This window comes from Emys orbicularis, chromosome 13 (assembly GCF_028017835.1).
Source record: "Emys orbicularis isolate rEmyOrb1 chromosome 13, rEmyOrb1.hap1, whole genome shotgun sequence".
Lineage (NCBI taxonomy): Eukaryota > Metazoa > Chordata > Testudines > Emydidae > Emys > Emys orbicularis.
This window is the reverse complement of record NC_088695.1, coordinates 34,588,190-34,609,798: the sequence shown is the minus strand read 5'-3', so window position 1 is coordinate 34,609,798 and position 21,609 is coordinate 34,588,190. Positions and strand designations below refer to the sequence as shown.

Genomic DNA, 21,609 nt, shown 5'->3' with positions numbered 1-21,609 from the left:
AGCTGCATTTACCTTGGATAGAGATGAGCACCTGGAGAAGGCTGGATTTGCTGGTCCACCGTTCTGTGCCCTGGAACACACATACAAGTTATCACGGACAGCTTGTCACGAGCAACAGCGAAAGCAGCATCCGTTCTGGTCAGCATTTAACACAGAAAACAAGGGAGGTGACAGTCCTCAGACTGCAGCTTATAGTGATCAAGGTGCACGCCAACATTTGCTGCCTGGGCCCGACCCCAGCTGCATTTGTGCACACCTATTTTAAAGGTCTGCGGGTACAATGATGGGCCGACTGCACTGGCTTCAGGCTGGGCAGATACTGTGGAAGCTTCCCCTGGACAGCTGCTTGTTCACCTTAATCCAGGTATGCAGCACCCGCCCTGCTGCTCCAGAACTGGGGTCTCAGGTGGGGCCTGCACCAGCCCTGCTGATTGTGTCAATGGCTGGATATTTATTGTGGTGCCCAAACAGGAATGAGAGACCCTCCCACCCCTAAACTCACTGTGCCCCCCATGTCTTTGCTAAGCCTGTTTCCAGCATGCCTCGGCTGCTCACCGCAGAGAAGGCAAAAAAAAAGGCCAAGTCTCAAAGGGTAGGAGAATGACCCCTGTTCACACTATGATCCCTGCGCACACCCTCAGTCCCAACAGGGGCCTGTGGCTAATACTAGCCAGTCCACAGCTCATCTTCCAGGGACAACCGTGGGTTTTGAGACACTCTTTCAAAACCTCTCTCAAACACTACCCTTTGGCTCTGTCTACTCCTTCCATCTATCCAGAGTTCAAACCCAGACTAGCAGGCCTGGGTCAAGCCCAATGCAGACAGGACCAGCACACAGCATAGACCCTCATTCCCATTTGCTCTCTGAACTGGAAAACTGTCATGCCTCTGGGGCCAGCGGGAAGCCGCAAACACCGCTGCCTAGTGGCGGAAGTCTGGCTCCGTTTAAAAGCCACGTGCCATGCAAAGAGATTGAAGACAGCATTACCTTTCCTATCCAGGTCCCCAGAAGGCTGACGCAAACCTTGCCGTTGTCGTACAGGTTGGGGTTCAGTCTCCCGCTGCACTGGGAGAGGTAGCGGAAGAGAGGGGGGACAGCCGGGTAGATGTTGGGTAACTGGATATCGAACAAGAAGAGGCCGTCTTCGTAAGGAGTGCGTGTGGGTCCTTTAATAAGTGCTGAGAAGAGATCCTGTGAAGAGAGGAGATATGAGCACAAACAGGCAAGGGCTAGAGTGAATGCCAGGGCTGCCTTCTGTCCAAGGAAAAGAGGCAAGCCCTGGTAACAAGGCAGAGCTGAGTTTGGGGTGTGGGGAAGGAAGAGATAGAGGCTTTAATTAGCTTAACACTAACTGGGGACTTGGAGAACTAGCTCAAGCCTCGCAGATCTCCTGCGGGTGCTAGCTTTGGGCTGTGGTCTTTCACTTGAGAGAGACTGAACTTCACCCATCACACTTCCATCCTGCTGGCCCGGATGTGTGATCTGAAACAGGATTTCAAAGGGGTTCCACTCCACGACTGGCTACGCCCGCTGCCTTGTTGGCTCTCCACCCGATCATGCTCCTTGCTTAGCCTAATTACACAGCCCAGGTTTATTTGGTGAAGTAATTCTAGTATCAGATTCCCACCTACTCGTTGTTTATTACCAGGGCTCCTGGAAATGCAAAGGGGAGCCAATTTACTGTAATTATAAACTTCAGCCAAGTGTAGATGCCTTGACAGCTCAGAATAGGGGATTAAGTCTGGAACTCCCTCCTGAGCCTTAACGATCAGGCGACGCCCAGTCACTTTGCTAACACACAAACAGACTGGAGCACATGGACTTGCCATTCTGTCTTCAAACGTCTTGACCATGATGCCATCAGGCAGAGAGGTCGCCAGCAATGCCATTTCTTTCCTCACTGTGCTGAAGAACTTCTTGGCTTCTGGTGGTTGGAACTCCATTTTCTTAAAGGCGTGGGTATCTAAGGAGTGAGGGGCATTACAACCCATCAGATTACAGAAAACCCTCCTCCAAAATCAAACGCCTTCAAAGGGAAGTTTTTTCCCTCCCAACAATTGCGCCCAGTGTCATGGGGAGGAGAGAGAGAAGATACTGGTCAGTGAAGCTGGGGAAACGTGGCTGTATTGTTATAGGAGATTTCAAGCCATGAGTTAGCAGCAAGGCGCTACAGCCACTACGCTGCAACCACTTCTGGGCAAGAATTTACACCTCAGCCGAAGAGCTGTGTTAATAGCACCTTTTTCTCCACAGCTACAGGCTCAAAGCAGAGGTTGGGTACGTTTTCCCAGCTGACCTGTCCAGGATGATCGGTTTGCCAGATATCTGAAGCTGTGCTGTCACCGATGCACCACAGAACAAGGCAATCTTGTTTATTTCTGGCAGGTGAAAGTTGGTTTGAGTCAACAAGGACCACTGCACTCAGAGGCACAATCGATACAAGAACATCAGCTGTCTCCATTCTGCTTCTCACCCTCCAGCCCTCCACCTTCCCCCAGCCAAGAAAAGCTCATTTCAAACTTGGTTGCAACGAGGTTTTCATGCTGGTCGGTTGTGGATCGCAACAGCCTTAGCGCCAATCTTTGAGGCAAGGGATTCCTACAGCGCACACTGCTGCAGAGCATCCAAGTCAGAACAGCCAAAAGGGGAAAGAAAGGGAACCTGTACTACAAATGCAAGAGACCCAGGGTCACTTCCCAGACCAGACTCCTCTACAGATAGGAGCCCTCTTTAATTGCCCCTTCCTAAGTGACTTACGAATTCCAGGTGGGTAATGCTTCTCCCCTTCTCCTAGAAGCAGGGCCATTGAGAGAGGGGGAGTGACTGCAGGGGACTCCTGCTGGGGCACAGGAGTCTCAATGGGGAAGGCAGTGGAAGAGTTAGTCTAGCCCCAAGGTGTCACACTCACCTGGGGCATATTCCAGCACAGAGAAGACCTCCCCCTTGGCACTTGTGAAGGTGACTCCAGGCTTGCCTCCGCTCTGCTGGCAGAGCACTGGGGTCTCACTAGGCCACTCCGACCTCACCGGCGTCTGCGCCTCAGCTTTTTCTTCTTTCTTCTCCGTCTCCACCATAGCTTCCATCTTCTCCTCCTCCACAATGGCCACATTATCCAGGGTCTTCTTCAGATTCTCCTGCAGCTTTTTGATGTCGTCCAAGAACTTCTTCTCCCGGGTGGGCTTTTCGGGCTCTACTGTCGGCGAAGTGGGAGAGCCCGTCAGCAGCTGCTCCACAGTCATGTTCTTCAGGCTCTCTAAGATCTTGATGGCCTCCTTCAGCTCTCGGAAACTTTTTGGTGCTCCCTCTTTCCCAGCTTTCTCTGCAGTTAGATCAGCAACCGCCATAGCCACGGCACCCTGCACTTGTTCCTCTACTTTTTTCACCTCTTCCGCTACAGGCTCCTCAGGCTCCGGCTCTTCAGTTTTTGGGTGGTCGTCTTCCATAAGGCCGTTGTCCGTCTCCCAGCTATCGCTCTCATCCTCCCATTCATCGGAGGATGCCCCGCTGGTGCTGCCATCTACAGAATCATAGTCAGATTCTTCGATCTCCGATTCTATGTTGTACAAGTGCTAAAGGAATCAAAAACAAAGTAGTGAGGTGGTATAGGGCTGAAATCCACATGCTTTATTTACGGCCATCTTGGATGGAGATAAATCAGTCTCTACTGTTAAAAGGAAACCGACAGTTAGAAACAGTGATCCTAGCAACACCAAAATCTCCCCAAAAGGCAATTTTTCCTTTATCTATGTAAGGTGCATTCTATCTGAGCTGAGTCCTGCACTTATGAAGCTCCTGTGATCTGGGTTCTGAATCAGCATTCCCCCCTCCCCCCGGAAAATAGGGTGTTTGGGAATAGCCGGGTCAGTTTTAGAAAGAACACAGCTGTCCCAAAAGCTGGGGCTTCCGTTGCAGACCAGAGAGAGCATGCATGCTAGAACTGCAAGACTGAAGTCCCAGCTTTCTGAACCCCACACAAATTTTGCAGGTGTTAACATGTCAAATTTGTATTTCTGTTTTTGCAACTGAGCCAGCTGCTGTATGAATACAATACCCCAGCTTGGCTGTGTCTGCATTCCATGCATCTACAGAAACAATGCCTGAACTAGCTAGAATGCGCATGTTTCATTATCTTCTTGTGTGGCACATTGTAACTGCTATTGGCGCTCTGCTATGAATAGTCTCCAACCACTGTACTTCACTGTCTCTTTTTAAGGTTTAATTGGGATAAGGAAGCCTTACTAGAATTGCTGACCTGACTCTTTTATAAATGTGCTTTCTCCCTACCCCTCTTCACTATGTACCCTGAGAGTCTAGCTTTCCCAAACTCCATCACAACCCCTCCCCCTCCACCTCCATTCTTGCAGCTCTAAGTTTCAGGGGACTTCTGTGTGTGTTACATTTCTCAAAGACAGCCTTGCAAAGCAGACATGAAAATGTATCAACTCAGATACAAATTCGACTCATCTATCCCCCCCGTTTGCCATCTGGGGGGTGGGAAGAAAACCTAATGGATAGCTCCAGGACAAAAAGTAGTTTGTAAGGTGTATTAAAGAGGTTTGTACGATGGGAAGTTTTAATCCTGAACTTCTGAAAGTTCAAGTGATGTTGCATAAAACCCATACAGCTCATAAAAAGACACACACTGATCACAGTAGCTAAAAGCCAGGCGTGCAGATGTGCTGTACAAGCTCTCCACACAGAGCTCTGCCAAGGAGCCTCAAAATCCCCACCTGCACCAGCACAGTTATGCCAGTCGCAGGCCACTCAATAACTAAGTGCCAGCTAAGATTAGATCCTGGGGACCTAGACCAAGGCCACCAGACTTCCTGCTCTTGTGGCCTACCCCAAATCTGAGTCGAAAGGCTACTTTGTCAGCCAGTTATGCCATCTTCATGGTTATTTTTAGATCCACTGAAAGTGCCCAACCAGCTAGTCTCTGGCACACGCACAGAAACGAAAATTACAGTTCTCAACAGATAACTTAGGATCTCGACATTCACCCAAGTCCTGTAATTACATGTTCAGACAGAATCCCAGGGAACGGAGTGACACAGCTTGCTGCAGAGGCGCGGTGTGAGAGCAGCTCTTTGTGGAGCACACACCAGACCTTTGATTCTGCCTGTGATCCGGTCACATGTGACAATAGGGGGAAGGGAGACAGCAGACTGCTTTGTAACATCCTCTTCCATTTCCATAGTGCAGGCATTGTAATTAATGCAGAGCTGCTTGAGGGTTTTTTTTTTCTTTTTTTTTTTTAAAGTCTTGATCAACAACTGCTTTCTGCACATGAATGAGCTTCTGTAGCAAGAGAAGCGATGTGTTCGGTGCTGCTCTGATAGGGGATGGGACCCTACAAAGGCAGGTATTCTATTTTCTTTAGAATATCTGTCGTCACTAAAAAAGACGAGGAGAGGAGAGACGGGACTAAAAGGTAGGTAAAGACAGGCATTCGAAGAGAGCTCAAAGAACCTGGAAACAAAGATGTGGAAGACAAAGTAAAGTGGTTCATTAGGCAGTGGATTAATGCGTTGTCTTTCTTGGTTTTTGCACTGTGCTCACCTCTAACTGTTCCTCTGGGGAGAGATTTGGGATCGAGTCCTAGGTTAGGTCACCATTTAGTGGTTCTAGTCCAGATCCACACATCAAGTACTACCATCTAATTTAGTGCAATAGCTCAGCAATGGTCTAGAGCTAGAATAGCAGGGGTTTCAGGGCAGACTGTGATGCGTTAGCAAAACAGAGCGGTGCCTGGGCTCGAGTGAGGGTCACTGGCAGATCTCTGTGGACAGAACTTTCTCACACAATAATTGCATGGAAGCCCCATGATTGGATTACTGGGGTGCTACAGGTCAGGAAAGAGGGTCATTGGTAGAGCTGTGGGCATACACTGGGGGGTGGGAATCTGGCTCTATAGTAACAATCTAGACAACCCCATCTTCTCAACACTCAGGAGCCACGAAAAGAGGTCATCAAATTCAAAGTTAGTTTTCAAGAAAAGGGAGAGACCAAACAAGACCAAGCACTTGTATGTCTAGGATTACAGGAGTGGGAAATCCCCCCATCACACGGGGGTGAAGGTAAAAGGAGAAGGAGGAAACATAATAAGATTCATTTACACAGACTCCAGCAGTATTTTTGCATCCAGACAGGAGCACCTTACCTGAGGCAGAATAATGGTCTTGGAATTATCAGCCCAGACTACTTCTACTTTGCTGCTGACATCAACGCGAGCCACCTGTCCTACCGAGGGCTATGGGAACAAGAGCAGCAAACCAAATATCACCACCTCTTTCTTAAGTACAGAGAATGAAGGCTTTGAGAAATCGCTTTTCTCCAGGTAACTGAGGCAGGTAAACAAGCTTTTGGCGTGGGAACGCAGTGAAACCATGGGCTGCAGCAGGAGCAACCAGGCTGCTGGGATTCTATTTAGTGGGGAAATGTTTCCATGAAAAACTACCTTGGACACTAGAAAGTCACCACCTCAGGAAACGGTGAATCATATTATATGATTACTTCTGACCAACAACAACATTATAAAGCTCCAACCCGTGAGTATGGAAAATATTTTTGATTGCTTAGATGGCTGTAAATGGGATCCTACCACCATTTCTTTGGCTTAGGGGGACATCTAGTGGTAGTTCTAAGAATTTTGATTTTGAGCCAGCTCAGTTGAAGGAAGACACACAAACTCTGCAGTTTGTTCCCGGAGCCCAGCACTTCTATGAGAGCTGGGGCCTGTCTACCTAGCCCATGGCAGCCAGCCGCCCCGCCTAGGCTGACGGGATCAGAGTAGAGGGGCTCGCACTCATGCGCTAAAGACAGCTGCGTAGACAGTGCTTTGAAGTTGCAGCTCAGGCTGGCCCTCGAGCTCTGAGGCTGAAACGCCAAACATGCCACATTCGGCTTTTTAAACCCCACGTTTAGTGCATTCGGAATAAATAGCTTCTTAAGCTGGAACAAAGTTTATACAGGCCAGGTGAGCAGCTTTAGATGTGCATTTCATGCTGCTGGAGCTTAGACATGCTACTGCTACTTGGCCTATCAGAGAGCTGAGAAGTCTTCCTACACTTCTACCCTGCGTCTGCTACCCTCTGTTAGTGTAAGAGTCACTTCTAGGGTCTGCAAGACCTGCAGCCTTAAGGAGGCCCACTACCAGTGAACAGCTCACGTTCTTTCCAAAAGGGAGGTCCCCCTCAGACCTCTCCTGACTCCTTAATCCAACTTAAACATGTACATTCAGTTTATAACAATAACAGCCTTATTTCTCAAGGCAGAACAAACGTCACTAGCTATAGACAAACTGATCTTCAATCTCCCTTTGTTTGGGGCCGCCCTGGACTTTCCATCTTAGAAGTGATACTTAAAACCCAGTGTGGGATCCCTACACAGATACTTGCTGGATTTAAATTAACTCAAACAAAATTCATTCTTCATTTTTGGTTCCAGTTGCTTTGACTTTCAGGGCAGGTTTAACCCATGTTTCACCCTGGCAAAGAGGACTTCAGTGCGACCTCAGTTAAAATCCGAGATTGTGCCTACTTAGGCCTCCAGGTTTATATCTTCATCCCAGTGCCCTTTGACTCTGTCCAAGGTGGACAAGTGCCTTGTACACATGGGACCTTTCAGGCTAAGCTGGGGGCAGAAAATGCAGCGGCATCAGGCAACACGAGAGGCTGGGATTTTCAAAGAAGATTGTGGTCACTAGGTGCCCAAATGGGACTTGGGGAATCCAACTCTCTTAGGAGATCCCAGCTAAGATGACTGGAGGCTGCTTCGGGCAACATGAGCATGCCTGAGACTCACCTCATCTTCCTTGGCCAAGGCTCCCTCCTCGGCATTGCCAATGCGAATCACAATGTCGGTGGTTCGGAAGCGGAAGTCGGGGTGATCGGCAATATCATACACACTCACATCCTCTTCCTCCCCCATCAGCTGGCATTGGAGAGAACACACGCGCGTTAGCGTCAAACTATTGTACTGATTTCTAGATTCTGTTTTTGACACTTAAAATACTTCCTGCATCTGCAGTTTGGTTCCCAGCTCCGGTGGCCACTTGACATCTTGTGACCATGCGCTGCTAACTCTTTCCCTCATTCTTCTGCTTTCACAGCTGGTGCCTGCTGCTGTGCTCTGCTATTTGATATTACATGCGCCACCTCAGAAAAGGTACTAAGGGGTAAATTAGCGTCCTGTCTTTTCACCCAGTTCATCCTCACCTTTTCTCTTAGGTTTTATGCTGTGTGAATCATGAGCCAATGGGAAACATTGTACAGCCCCTGTGAACATCCAGCCTTCACAAAAAGAGCTAAAGGGTGAGCTGAGCCGAGCCAGAGAAGACAGGATTTATTCTGGATACAGGTTCCATGATATCTGAACCATGACATCTGGTAGGAGGGTTGGATAAAAGGCTCATCACTTTAAATAGGAAATAGCATTCCCCCCACCCCACCTCCCCAAGGCGGCTCACCTTTGCTTTCGCTCTGAGAAAAGCACCACTATTTACTGGCACGAGGAATTGGTTAGACACAGGAATGTGTCTCTGGGGCAGTCGGAGGTTACGTCTACACTACAAATTACTTTGGTATAACTTCCGTCATTCAGAGGTGTGACTACACCACATAAGCTATACTTGAGCAATGTAAATTATACCGACCTAAGCGCAGGTGTGGAGAGTGCTTCTCCCAGCACTTCTCCCACCAACATAGCTACCGCCACTCATGGAGGCAGGCAATATTAAGCCGACCCGAGAGCTCTCTCCCATCGGCTTAGAGCACCTTCACCAGAAGCGCTACAGCGGTGCCGCTGCATCGGTGCAGTTGTGCCGCTGTAAGTGATGTTGTGTAGACATAGCCTGAGATTTCGTTCTAAGCGTGAACTAGCCCTGGTCACTTATGCCGCATGCACCACCCCGCAGGAGGGGTAAAGGGAGAACGAGCCTGGTTTAGAGGGGCCATGGCAGCACTCCTCCAACTTGCCCACAACCTAACAGGAGCCTGCAAGGTGAAATGCTCTGAGCTCCTGCACGTGATGGGGGAGGAGGATGCGGTCTGTAAATGGGGGTGAAGGGTCAAGAGCGCTCTCATGGGGTTTCGGACAACCACTGAGCGATGGGCTTCTCTGCCAACTAGCAGAGGTGGAACAAATCAGAGGCCCAGCACCAAAGCTTTGAGAAATCTACTGTGGTTGCTTGTTTCAGCACCAGCCTCTCTCCTGGCCAAAGGCTAGAGATGGCAAGCATGTACAAGGACAGAAATTCATGGATAACTGAAGGGAAAAAACCAGCTGCTCCAGGATGATGGGGTGTGCAAGTCTTTGAACACGTCTGCTCTGTGCCAGGTCACCACCCGCAGAAACACAGGCTACGTCTACACTGCATGCTTCTTTTGGTGGTGTGTAGAGTATATACTTGGGTAGCCCCCCCAGCATGGTTTAAGTAGCAGTGTGGACAGGCGAGTAGAGCACAGACACACCTGAAGGGAGCGGGTATGTACCCTACACGGCTCTCTCCTCACCCAAGCCCTACCTTCCCCCCATGCTGCTATTTTCAGCCATGTGGTGTCCCACTTCCTCCCCACTGCTGAAGCCTTTCCCCTCTGCCAGAGCTTTTCACTGACACACGTAGCTACACCCCCAGTGTCGACGTGGCCTGCTTTTCACGGCTGCGTGTAGCTACATGTACACTTTGTGCTGCCTCAAGAGGCGTGCAGAGAAAAATGTCCCCATAACCAGTCTAACACCAGAGCAGTAACATGCCCCACTCCCCTAATCCCAAAGGTGACTTATTTCAGGGCGGAAGCGTACAGAGTAAGCGCTGTGGTGTACTTCACTCCTCGCAAGCTGCTTCACCTACCTCGACATCGTCTCCGCTGGCCTTCAGCTTGAACCACTTCACCATACAGGTGCGGCCGATGTGGTCGCCTGACTGCACCACTCCGTACACAGCAGGGTCCTGGGAGGTTTGAGCTTTTGGTCAGGGTGGAAAGGAGGAAAATATCCAAGTGAAAAGCTGGACCAACAGCGACTGTTCTCAACTCTTTAGTCTGATCAATAAGCTTTGTTTGATCTTTCTTGCAGCAGCACCAGGGGAAGTCGCCTTTGGCTTTACTGCGAGGCATTACAGCCCAGCAGCTCCGCCTGAGACAGGGAAATCAGGAGGCTGGATCTTGTTACATTAGAGCTAGGGGTTGCCAACTGTCAAATTGTGACCGCATCCTTCGCCCGGGTGCAATGCCAGGATGGAAGCAACAACTGAGCTGGGGTATTTTGAGCAAGTAAGGGAAGAGTCGTAACTTTACAGGGCCATCTAGCCAGAGGGTGGGGAGAGAGATCCGGGGTGAGCACACTTGTCTGTGGGGACTTGCAGTGCCTGATCAGTGGCCAATTCACCTTGATGCTCTGCTCTCTACACTATTCAATGAAGAGCCAAAGAGTCCAATTCAAGTGTGGGTACTGATGGGCCAAGAGGGCTGCCTGGGATGGGCCGTAGCTACAAGGCGTCTCTTCCTCCATGATCATGATTTCCCACAACAGCTATGTTCCACTGGAACAACGAAACTGTCAGTCAATAAGGGGAGACCTGTGTGCAGGGAACAACCTTTCACAGAAGTTGGACTTGGACTGCGTCTGCCGTCAACACCTTCCATGTAAAACTTACTGGCAATAAAACTCCTCAGTGGGCTTTATGGAGTTTGATTCCTCTCTCTTTCCAAGTTATAAAGAGCTTTGCCTGCAGCAGGTTGTGGGGTTTTCTGGGGGGTGATTGGCAGGGAAGGGAGGTGAAGGAGGAGGCAGGAATTCCTAGAAATTTGTCAGACAAAACTAGAACCTGGGCCTGACAATTTACTAGAAATTAATGAGATCTAGATGCTCGTTTCCCCTATGCAACTTTGGACGTCTCAGCCTCCATCTCTTGCTTCCACAAGCAATGCCTAACCCACAAGGACACAGCATCTCCAGCCCGAGGAATGAGATACAATGACTAGAGCCTGCAAATCTGCGGATATCGGCTGCGGATTCAAATTCAGTATCCGCACAGGGCTCTAACAATGACCACTGGTAAAAGTGAACACAACACTCATCTCTGACACAGCTTTCCAACTATATATATTATAGACCCAACAATTAGAAACAATCCCTTGCCCCCAACAAAAGCACTACAATTAGAACAATTTACTCCTACCTATGGGGGAAGAGGATGAAGAGGATTAAAGTTTTTTGTTTTTTTTTATTAAAAGAGCCCTGAGGCTGCTCTGCCATACTGCGCTCATCACTGTCTGGAGAATCTAGATTCGATGGAGGCCCTAAACTGCTGCTAGGGAAGAGGGAGATGCATGCAGTTGTTTCAAGCTAAGCCAAGCGCCATTCGTCCTTCACATTCACGAGCACTGAACTCCTGCAGAGAGTTGTGTCTCTTAGAACCGTTACTTAGCTCCTAAGCCTTGGGAAACTCAAAAGTGAGACGCTCCCCTACTTTTGGTGGGGTTTGATTGGTTTGTTTCTTGTGAGGAAAGAGGAAGAAAAAAGCCACTTTTAATCACAGAAAACTCTTTAGATAAATATAGTAGTGTGAGAACCTTGTTGGGAAGGCCATCCAGGTAAAGCTAAACTGTGTGCGATTCATTCCTTCATTGCTCTAGTGCCGGGGCAGGCAAGTAAAAAGGGTGTCCTCAGATCAAGAGCGATCCTTTAGGGTTCTCAGGGAAAGGGGAGACTGGTTGTGTGCTAACAGAAAGCTGGCAAATCCAACTCATCCCCATTTATTTCACACAGGTTCAGCCCTATATAATAAAAGTTCTTTAAAGCCTACAAACTATGTATATGTAGAGTATCAGGGGGGTAGCCAGGTTAGTCTGGATCTGTAAAAGCAGCAAAGAGTCCTGTGGCACCTTATAGACTAACAGACGTATTGGAGCATGAGCTTTCGTGGGTGCATCCGACGAAAGTGGGTATTCACCCACGAAAGCTCATGCTCCAATACGTCTGTTAGTCTATAAGGTGCCACAGGACTCTTTGCTATGTATATGTAGAGTTACCTGAGCCATATTTAAGTGCTTGTTTCTTACTACACATTTGCACTTAAATAGAGGGGGTGCAATAACTGATTTTATACTGTACTAGAAAACAAAAAGCAAAAGGATAGCACTGGAGTGCAAAGGATGGTCTCATGGCAAAAGTACAGGCTGGGGAGTCTGGAGATTTGGGTTCTAGTCCCACCTCTATCACTGACTCAGTGTGTGACCTTGGGCAAGTCACTTAAGCTCTGTGTCTCAGCATCCCTGTCTGCAGAACACAGACACTACTCTGCCCACCTCCCAAAGGGCTCGTGAGGCCAGACTCATTAATATCTGAAAAGCACTTTCAGAGTAGATTGAAGTCATTGGATTTTTTGGGGGTAAGTGTTATTGATTTTAACTGCTCAGGCACCTGCAACATCATATGCACATTTTAAAAATCCAAACCAAAATAGACAATTGCAAAGCTCTCTTATTCCTTGTAACAAAAAAATGATTTGTTTTTTCTCCCAGAGCATATCTTTCACCCAGTACCTCTTTTGTCCACCACGAAGTCCCCAGGGCAAAACTCATTGTTGTCCAGATGATGGACTGGAAACAACTCGTTGGAACGAATATTGGTCTCCACAGTGCCATCCTGCCACATCACATCAGCCGAAGTCATCGTGGTCACCACTTCTACAGCAACTCTGAACGTAAAAGACAGAGCTTAAATGAAGCTGCCACCCGCAGAGAGCAGAAGAGAATAAGCAGACCCCTCTGCCAACTGACTTGACCCATTTTGGGGGCTTGCCCCAAAACAAGCAGCCAAAGCTAAGTGCACAGAGCAACGGTAGGAAAATCTGGGCTGCCAAACACTCAAAGTTCAAATGGGCACCCATGTTTCACACCTGGCACCAGTAAGGCAAGAGATGGGGTTTTAAGGTCAGGAACCAATACTCAGGCTGACTGGGTTCAGATATGCCTGTATGCCCATTTATGGGACAGATTTTCATTCACCACAGATCTGAAGTGATAACTTTTTCCCTTTGTAAGTCTGTATTTCAGGAAGTAAATGCCACACTCATTTCACTCTCACAGGAGCAAATTTACAGAGATACTAGAGCACATGAAGCTGCACACCAGCTGGAAGAGGGGTGAGATGGGGGACTTCAGTAGGGAAAAATCTTAGGTTCCAAAGGCTTGAAGTGCCTTCTATCTGGAGTCTGTAGAAAGTTCTGAGAAATCTTTGAAGCTGGGGCCATGGGGATGAAAAGGAAGACTAAAGCTGCATATTATATCTCAGCCCTTTGGAGACAGATTTGACACTGCCTCTTCCTTTGAAAAGCAGAAGGGTGTTCAGTTTAAAGACAACAAAAACTTTACTTCCTGGCCACTCTCACATATGATCACTTCTACTGCATAAAGACAAACCCAAGCATAGAACAATCCTGTTTTGGACATGAGGGTCTCATCTTCCTGCCCCCTCTCGTTTTTAAACCTCCTAATCACACATACCCTTCCCACCGCCAATTCAGAAGCATTTGCTACAGTGCACAGTTTTCTTTACTCAAATACACCCATGGGTGCACATACTGCCATACAAAGAACCACACTGAACAGCATTCCTGATTTGGATCAGGTTAGCAAAATCTATGGAGCAACGGTGCCAAGCTACTTTTGCTAGAGGCTATACTCAGACCTTTAATAAAATATTAAATTAGTGACCAAGCTACTGGACATTTATGTTTAATATTCCCTAACGGAAACCTTTGCCGAAGAAGAATTAAGAATGAAAGCAAGTTCCAATAGGATCCAATGAACATCCCTAGAAGTTACACTTCACAAAAATTCTACAGGTTAATCCTCTCCTGGCAAATATTAGTGAGCCTGAAAATGAACGGGTAAGGGATCCAGCCAAGTCCCCATTGCCCTAGAATCATTCAATCATCCCATCAAGCCTTAACTCTGCCCCCATTTTGTTCGGTAATGGCAATATGCTACTGGATGCATACTGTTGAGAAGATTAGCTTTATTCATCCTTAACGTACAAAATCTCTTGCAAGTAGTATAGACGGATGGGCAGTTTCCCAGTTCCTCCTTGCTTCTGGACCCCGTGGCTGGGCAAACGCCTCTTCTTCCACCTCAGGGGAAGCGGTACAGCACCTTTTTATAGCACTATTCCAGCAAACCCTTAGTTAACCCCATCCATGCCTCCCACAGTGCAGGGTACACTCAATCACATGCTATTTTTCAGATACATCTTTACGGCTTTTGAACATCTCTCCTTATTAAAGCCAATAAAAGTATGGAGATATTGGAAGCTGTAATGGGCAAATAAATAAATACAATAGGATTTCCTTTTTTAGAGAGTCAACAGCAGAACGTCTCAGAAAAATTCTACCATGGGAGGAGATATGTGGCATGTGACATTTCAGGGGGACTTGTTTCTTTATGGGGAAGTTGGAGGGTCGGTGTTGAAAGGAAGGTTTATAATAGGAAGACAGTTTTAACCTTTTTAAAGGAGTTAATTGCTGTTGAAATGAAAGGAGGTGGCAATGGAATCCCTTAGTGGCACCCACAAAAGCTTCAGATGCTGCCCCGATAAAGCCATACGCATTTAACAAACTAAGCGAACGTTACAGGCTGTATTGCTTTCATGCAGTTAGAGGCACCCATGTGGCTGACCCATCAGATCTGGTACTCCAGCTGCATCGAGCCAATGCAACATGTACGTTCCATTCACTTCACCCTTTCCAACAGCATTTCAGCTGTTGTGCCTACAAAGTCTCATCAGTTTTCTGTCTGGTTATTCAAGCAGTACTGAGACACCCAGGGCATTTCATGGTGGTTAATGACCCAGCTGCCATATAACCCCTTTAAGTGCCATCTAGGGTTTCATGCTCTACAAAAAGTAACTTTTTACACTCTCCTTGCAGCAATGTCATGTCTTCAAAGAGCCCCAGGGACTATGTTCTATATGTTTGCCTTGCAATGGAGCCATCTGTCCACAGCTTAGATAAAAAACAGGTCCCTGTCCACTGCCTTCTTCATGTCAGCTGCAATCAGCTATCAAAGCTGCCCATCTGGGACCCCCTTCAACTGCACTAGAAAGATAGAAGTTGTGTGTGTGAGGGAAATAGAGGCTACATACTTACTGATACTATTTCCAGAAAATCCTACGCCCTTCTGGTGCCTTTCATCTTGCCCACTTTAACACTGCTCCCCTGAGCTCCAATGCTTTGGAACGCTTCTCCCAGGCTTTGGGAAAGTATTCCAGAGCGACAATGCTCCACTTATACTGAAGCAAATGGAGATAATCGAATGAACAGTGACTGAAGTATATTGTTTCCCACATTACTTCTGTGCTACCGGATCTCCCTCATCCTCACAGCTCACTTACTCCTCTCTGAGGAGATTCTCATCCAAGTATCTACATTTACTGCCAAAAAGGGGTGTTTGAAGCATGGATTATGTTAACTCCCTGGATGCCGACAGACTTATTTCCCCAGTGCTCTCGTGCTGCGGTTTTTAAAATTCTGTACAGACGGTCCCCGACTTACGCAAGCATTCCGTTCCGGAATGCCTTGCGTAAGTCGAATTTTGCGTAAGTCAGGAATGTATACCCAACAATTACGCACCAAAAAAAAAAAAAAAAAAAAAAAAAAAAAAGCTTACGGAACGTATGGAATTTTCCCCGTAAGTGCGGAGTTGCGTAAGTCGGGTTTGCGTAACCCGGGGAGCGTCTGTATATGAATCTGGTACTAGTGAAAGATGCTAATTCAACAGTCCTGAGACTGCAGAACAGGTATAGTACGGGCCATGAAAAGGCAGACTCCTCCACAGCCCCTGACAATGTCCCTCAGTGCTGTTCTGGAGGGATTATTTAAAGGTGACTGGACAGAGTTCAGTCTCCATCTCCATCCCTCCTTGGCCTCTTTGCTGAACTGCCAACAAGGGCATCATTTAATGTTGTATTTAGACGAAGCTCTTTGGAGCAGTATCACCTCTTCCTCTCTGTATGCACAGGGGACTACGCTTAGTTGAGGCCTCTAGGCACTACTGGAATAGGACAGTATTGATTGTATGTGATGTGGACACCTTTCCATCCGCAGGTAGACTGAAACCAAAACACATTTCACAATGGGCACTGGACAGCCATCAGAAGGTAACAACTGTTTGTTACTCCCAAGCCGTGCTCTCACACAATGTGCAAAAGGACACTCAGCCGGAGCTCCATGCTTACCCGAACTTGTGTGTGCATTTGAGAATTCAGAGAAGGGAAGCTTTAGCAAGGTGATTGACTGGGGATAGAAATCTGAACCTACCTGTCTCCTGGTTTAAACTCCCTGGAGATCTTCGTCTTCTTCTTCTTATGCTTCCGCTTCAAGTTTTTGATAGAGAGGGGAATGCTCTTCTTGCGCCCTATGCCGCTGCCACTCTGGGAAGAGGCAGTGGAGCTGGCCGAAGAGGTCACAGAGCTGGTGTCATCCGTGTCGTCGGCTGCCTCATCATCAGCATCTTGTTCCATTGACTGGAGCCTGTAGTCAGGTGACCCATCATCTTTCAACAGGAAAGGTGGCTGCTGCTGTCGCCCCGCTGCTGTGCAAGAAGTCTCCTTTCCCATTTCTTCAGGCTGCTCCTCCTTGATCTCCCCCAGGTTTAGTGTGCCATTGGCAGAGTCCCCTAGTTCACATTTGGATCTGGTTTTAAGTTCTTCCGATTTTTGGTCAGCCGCTGCAGTAGACTCTCCATCGGGCGGTTCATTGGTACCCTGAGAATCTGGGGTGCATGACATGATCTTCACAATCTGTTTTTTCAGCAATCTCCTCACCTAGAGAGAGCAATGCTGGCCAGTAAATAAACTGGAGTCTGGGTGCCTGTGCACACAGCAAACACGTTACACAGCCAACAGGAGGGACTATGTACAGACTACAATGTGACCCTCTTTGGCCCTTTTCACACTCCACCTATCTCAGAGCATTTTACAAAGCAATGAGCTATTGCTAATGGAGTTACCGTACTAGCACAGGCAGCAGCCAGGGAGAATATAAATAGTTTTACGAAGAGCAGGGGACGTTGGCTAGGGCACTGGGTATTTACATGACTATGCAAGAGTCCAGGTGGAAAATCCAGTTCCGATGGCTCTAATAAAACTATATTCAGTTTATATAGGAGCTTTCATAATAAAAGGCACTAAGAAACTTTACAAAATTAACTAAATGGAATGTACAAAGCTACATAGGCGGCTCCTCTCCTTGCCACTGAAATGCAGCTACCCTTGGATGGTACATGGCACTTAGTTCTTGGTCAACACAAGACAGTTCAGCACAGGAAATGAATGCTTTTCCCAATGTGTTGCTGTACTGGAGATTTAAGTGACCAGAGTAAGATTCTGCTAGGAAACCAAAGTTTAACATCCCTAAAGTTATGCAAAAAAAAAAAAAAAAAAAAAAAAAAAAAAAGGGTTCTTTAATGGCCCAAGTGGTCAGGACTTCAATATTATGCCGAAAAAATGGCACCTCTAACACCACAGTTGCCTGCTGGCACTTTGCTATGGCACTGGCTTTGTAGTGCTGCAGAGAAAAGAATGCCACCAACTGTACGGCTAACCCCACTTCCTGCACCATGTAGGTGTTCCCAGAGGGCCTCATCCAAGTAACTGATCCAGCCCAAACCTGCTCAGCTCTATGCGATAGGATCCTTGCACAAGGTGACATGACTAAGCACTACCGAGCCGTTACACTTTACTGGGTCACATTTCCTATACCATGTGACTTTTATGGGAAGATTTAGGTTTTAAAAGGAGCATTTAAAATCCAGGCTACATGAATCCCAACCACTCAAGCAGATGTGTTTGAAATACAAGTCGTCCAAGTACCCGCCTCTCACACTGCCAGCTAAGCTAGCCCATCACTTTCCTGGGAACACACCTTCTTGGCGACTGATCCTTCCCCCAGAACACAGTTTCTCTCTGGGCATTCACAAGTGATTTTTGCAGGTTCCACTTTGGCAGGAAATACGTAGAGGCATCTTTCCCCGAGCTGCCTCTGTGCATGGTCGAAGCACCCCAGACGCTTTACTCTGTTAAGAGTGAGAAGATGAAAACCGTCACCTCCCTGGTCAGCCTCAGAGCAAGAGATAATGAACACCCTAGCGATGAGTAGTACCTTCACATGGGTAGCGGGTGCATCAGCATATGCACACCAGTCTTGTACATATGCTGACGTATGCGCGGTCCATGTGGGTGGCACTAATTAAAATGGGAACAATTTTGCATTACAACCAACGTTTCCCAGGAGACTAGAGTTCTTTAGTCTCTCTCATACACACCCAGAGATGTAAGGGAAGAGCTATAGGGTATTTCCAGGCTACCTGGGAACTGGGAGGAGAAGAGAGTAGCCACCTCCTCCACATACAAGGGCTAGTTACTCTTGTCAACCTCCCAGAGAGAATTAAAAATAGGCGTTAATAGTTGGTATTTGCTTTTTCTTTCCGTAGGCTGAGAACTCCTGCTCCTGAAGCTACCTTCAGATGGGACTGCACTGCTCTGTTCTCCTACAGAGTTACAAAACTCACCTACCCTCTTTTCCTCACTTCAACGGAGTACCGTATGGCCAACACAAATACCCTATGGCCTGCAGGGGGCATCAGATGCTCCTCAACACTGGCACAGCTCCTTGGCTGGCCAAGCAATGTTAGCTGCCTTCCCTTCCCATTTCTGAAATAGAGTTTGGAGCTGTAGGATTCAAAGGTTCAGTCCACTGCAGCTAAATGACGGACAGAAGGGGAAGAGGAAGTTGGCTGCTTTCTCCTGCTGTTCAGCTGGGGAACACTTCTATCGGATTTCAGAGTAGCAGCCGTGTTAGTCTGTATCCGCAAAAATAACAGGAGTACTTGTGGCACCTTAGAGACTAACAAATTTATTAGATCATAAGCTTTCGTGGGCTACAACCCACTTCTTCGGATGCATATCGGAGGAGAGCTTGTGATGCCAGCCCTTCTGCCATTCAACTAAAAACCTGCACTAGCCAGTCAGATGATGCTCCCCTTCTGCTGGGAGACAGGAAATGGCTGGAGTAAAGCTCCCTATGTAGGGTGCTGATGACAAAGTTGGATTTCTTATGTCTATCTGCTGGGAGAAGGGCAGGTTACCCACTGACTGCCCTGGCATCTTAGGATGGTGGGGAACACGGGTACTTTAAGCAGATCTCACCTGGACAAGTTCTCCTGCGTGATTACCGAAGGTGGGGGACTTACACTGTCAGTACCTCCAGGACAGAAACTTTTAGTGATCCAAGTAACCTTTAGTTCCACCACTTGGACCTGAAAAATGAAGCAGAGAGGAAGGGGAAGGAGAATGTCACTTTTTCCAGGAACTTTACTGAATCAGATTCCAAAGCCTATGGATTTTCAACACGGAAAATGGTTTTCGCTTCTAGATGGCTGGACCTAGCCCCTGGATTTTTAAGAAAACCAGCCGTGGGCGGCTTCTAATTGTGCTTCCGCACTGAGTAAGAGTTAATTGCATTCATCATGCTCCTGTAGTGCTCAAAATACAACAACTAATGTCTCAGGGGGTTCCAGTTCTTCCCGGAAGATTGTCCCCGTTCCCACAGTAAGTAGCCATGTGTCTGCTCACTAACCTCTTCCACCACCACTCTGAACTTGCTCTTTGTGCTCAGGACGGGCTTCACACCTGAAAGCCACTGCACACTGGAGAAGACTTTTGAGGGACCAATGAGGACTTGCCCAGGATAAAAGCCATATGAGTCATCAAAGAAAAGGCCCTGAAAGAAAAAGGCAGCATAAGGGAACTGTGTGTCAGAGAGCAGCTGATGCCTGAAAACATTCTGTTGTGATGACATGGGATTTCCGCATTTCTCTTCCCTCGTTCTTGATCACTAAGGATATCTGTAAGCGAAGAGACCTGTTTGCAAGTCCCCTTGCGTCTATGCATCATTCCTTTGCTGAAGTCATCACATCAGTTTCTATAGCAACACAGTGAATATCACACATACACAAACAAGGGATTTCAATTTAGTGGGGAAGAGGCAGAGGTACTCTCAAAAAACAATTATCTTGATTTCATGCAAATGTTCTTAGTAACAAACAGTGTGGTCTAAGCACTGGGGTGGGCAACAGGAACCCCAGATTTCTTACACCTGCTCTCACAGGGACATTAGTGGCTTCTGGCAAATCACTGAACTTCTCTTCCTCTGCTTCCCCTGTTGCAAAATGGGAGTAATATTGCACATGTACCTGAAGGCCCAGTTAGGTGGATTTACTTAATATTCATAGTTTTTTGGCTAGGAACTAGCCATTTACCTTATGGGACAATCTTTGTTCATGACAATTGGGGTGACGCCAAGCATGGCTCAGAGGTTTTAGATAGCAATCTGATTCATGTGATCGAATTTTTGTACTGATCATCATTTAAAATCTTGTAACTTGTCAAGGGTACGTAAGATTAGTGCTGTAGGATATAAATCATAAGTGCCAAGAATACGTATAGGAATATTGAGCACTAACTTAACGGTAGCGAGAAAGAACAAAAGGAGAGACGTTTTCAAAAGTGACTTGTGATTCTGGGTGCCTCAGCTGGACGCACCTTGAACTTCAGAGGCCTAATTCTGAGGAAGTACAAAAAGCCATGCTCTGGAAATCCTGCTCCTTTAAGGGCATCTCACATTGGGCACCCAAAATCACCAGTCACCGCTGAAAAATGTAGGCCAAGATATAGTAAAGAGGCTGAACTTGTTTTGCATTCAGAAGCAATTTACACTTTGGGCTCAGATGTTTGAGATATTGGATAGCAATTAGATTGAGACTCTCCTCAGTCCATGGAGGATGAACTCCCTTAGGAAAAGACACCACATTAAACGGACACACCACTTGGTCTTCAGCAGAGACATCACATTCTTTAAGGAATCTGGTGGCAGGTCACTAGGATTTTGCCTAACTCTAGAATGCTGGCAGAATTTCCATAGGATGAGGCCAACTGTATCAACAAAATAAAGAACCTTTACACTGTAGGCAATTCCTACAGCCATATCCATCAATAAAGAAACTTTAGAACAGTACCCAGTAACGTCTTGCTGACAGGGTCTAAGAGGAAAAGCAAATTACTGCACAGCTTCTGAAGGTTTAAATCTATCACACAGTGGATTTTGTGGTCTCGGTCTGATTACTAGTAGACAACTCTCCAGAGCGCACAGTCTGGGACAATTCAGCAAGAACAGCAGTGTCCACTAAAATAGCAAAAAAAGTGATGCAGGTCAGGATTAGAGAGGGATACCATCCATTTCATTTTAAAAAATTAATTTAGAAACATTCTGGTTTCTGACAGAGCACCCTTAAAATGGCATGCTTTTTTGTTATTCCATCAAACATTTTTAGAAGGGTTCTTCCATCCTCTGTTGATGTTAATTAGGGTCTTTTCAAGCAGGGTGACTATAATGAGGATCAGCGAAACCAACTGTACTTTGTGTAAGACACTTGAAAAGGTACTTTGTCCACTAGCTTCTTTCAGTTAGTGATCTCTCATGCTACTTGTAACACTAACAAGTACAACTACTACCAGACGGTAGTGTGCTTTTAAATTGGTGTCCTGCTAAA

At 47.1% G+C, this 21,609-nt stretch overlaps 1 protein-coding gene across 1 annotated transcript in view; it reads right to left on the bottom strand.

Annotated features, from left to right (window-relative positions):
• UBE2O (ubiquitin conjugating enzyme E2 O) overlaps nt 1–21,609 on the bottom strand; it is a 94,161-nt gene that overhangs the window by 2,537 nt on the left and 70,015 nt on the right. The window contains exons 6-17 of the mRNA XM_065415723.1: nt 19,638–19,781; nt 19,208–19,317; nt 17,925–18,075; nt 16,320–16,825; nt 12,547–12,701; nt 9,852–9,964; nt 7,805–7,933; nt 6,162–6,251; nt 2,910–3,570; nt 1,828–1,964; nt 989–1,192; nt 13–70 (exon numbers count right to left, since the gene is read on the bottom strand). Of these exons, the coding sequence (XP_065271795.1) occupies nt 13–70; nt 989–1,192; nt 1,828–1,964; nt 2,910–3,570; nt 6,162–6,251; nt 7,805–7,933; nt 9,852–9,964; nt 12,547–12,701; nt 16,320–16,825; nt 17,925–18,075; nt 19,208–19,317; nt 19,638–19,781 (2,458 nt within the window). The remainder of the gene's footprint in view (nt 1–12; nt 71–988; nt 1,193–1,827; nt 1,965–2,909; nt 3,571–6,161; nt 6,252–7,804; nt 7,934–9,851; nt 9,965–12,546; nt 12,702–16,319; nt 16,826–17,924; nt 18,076–19,207; nt 19,318–19,637; nt 19,782–21,609) is intronic.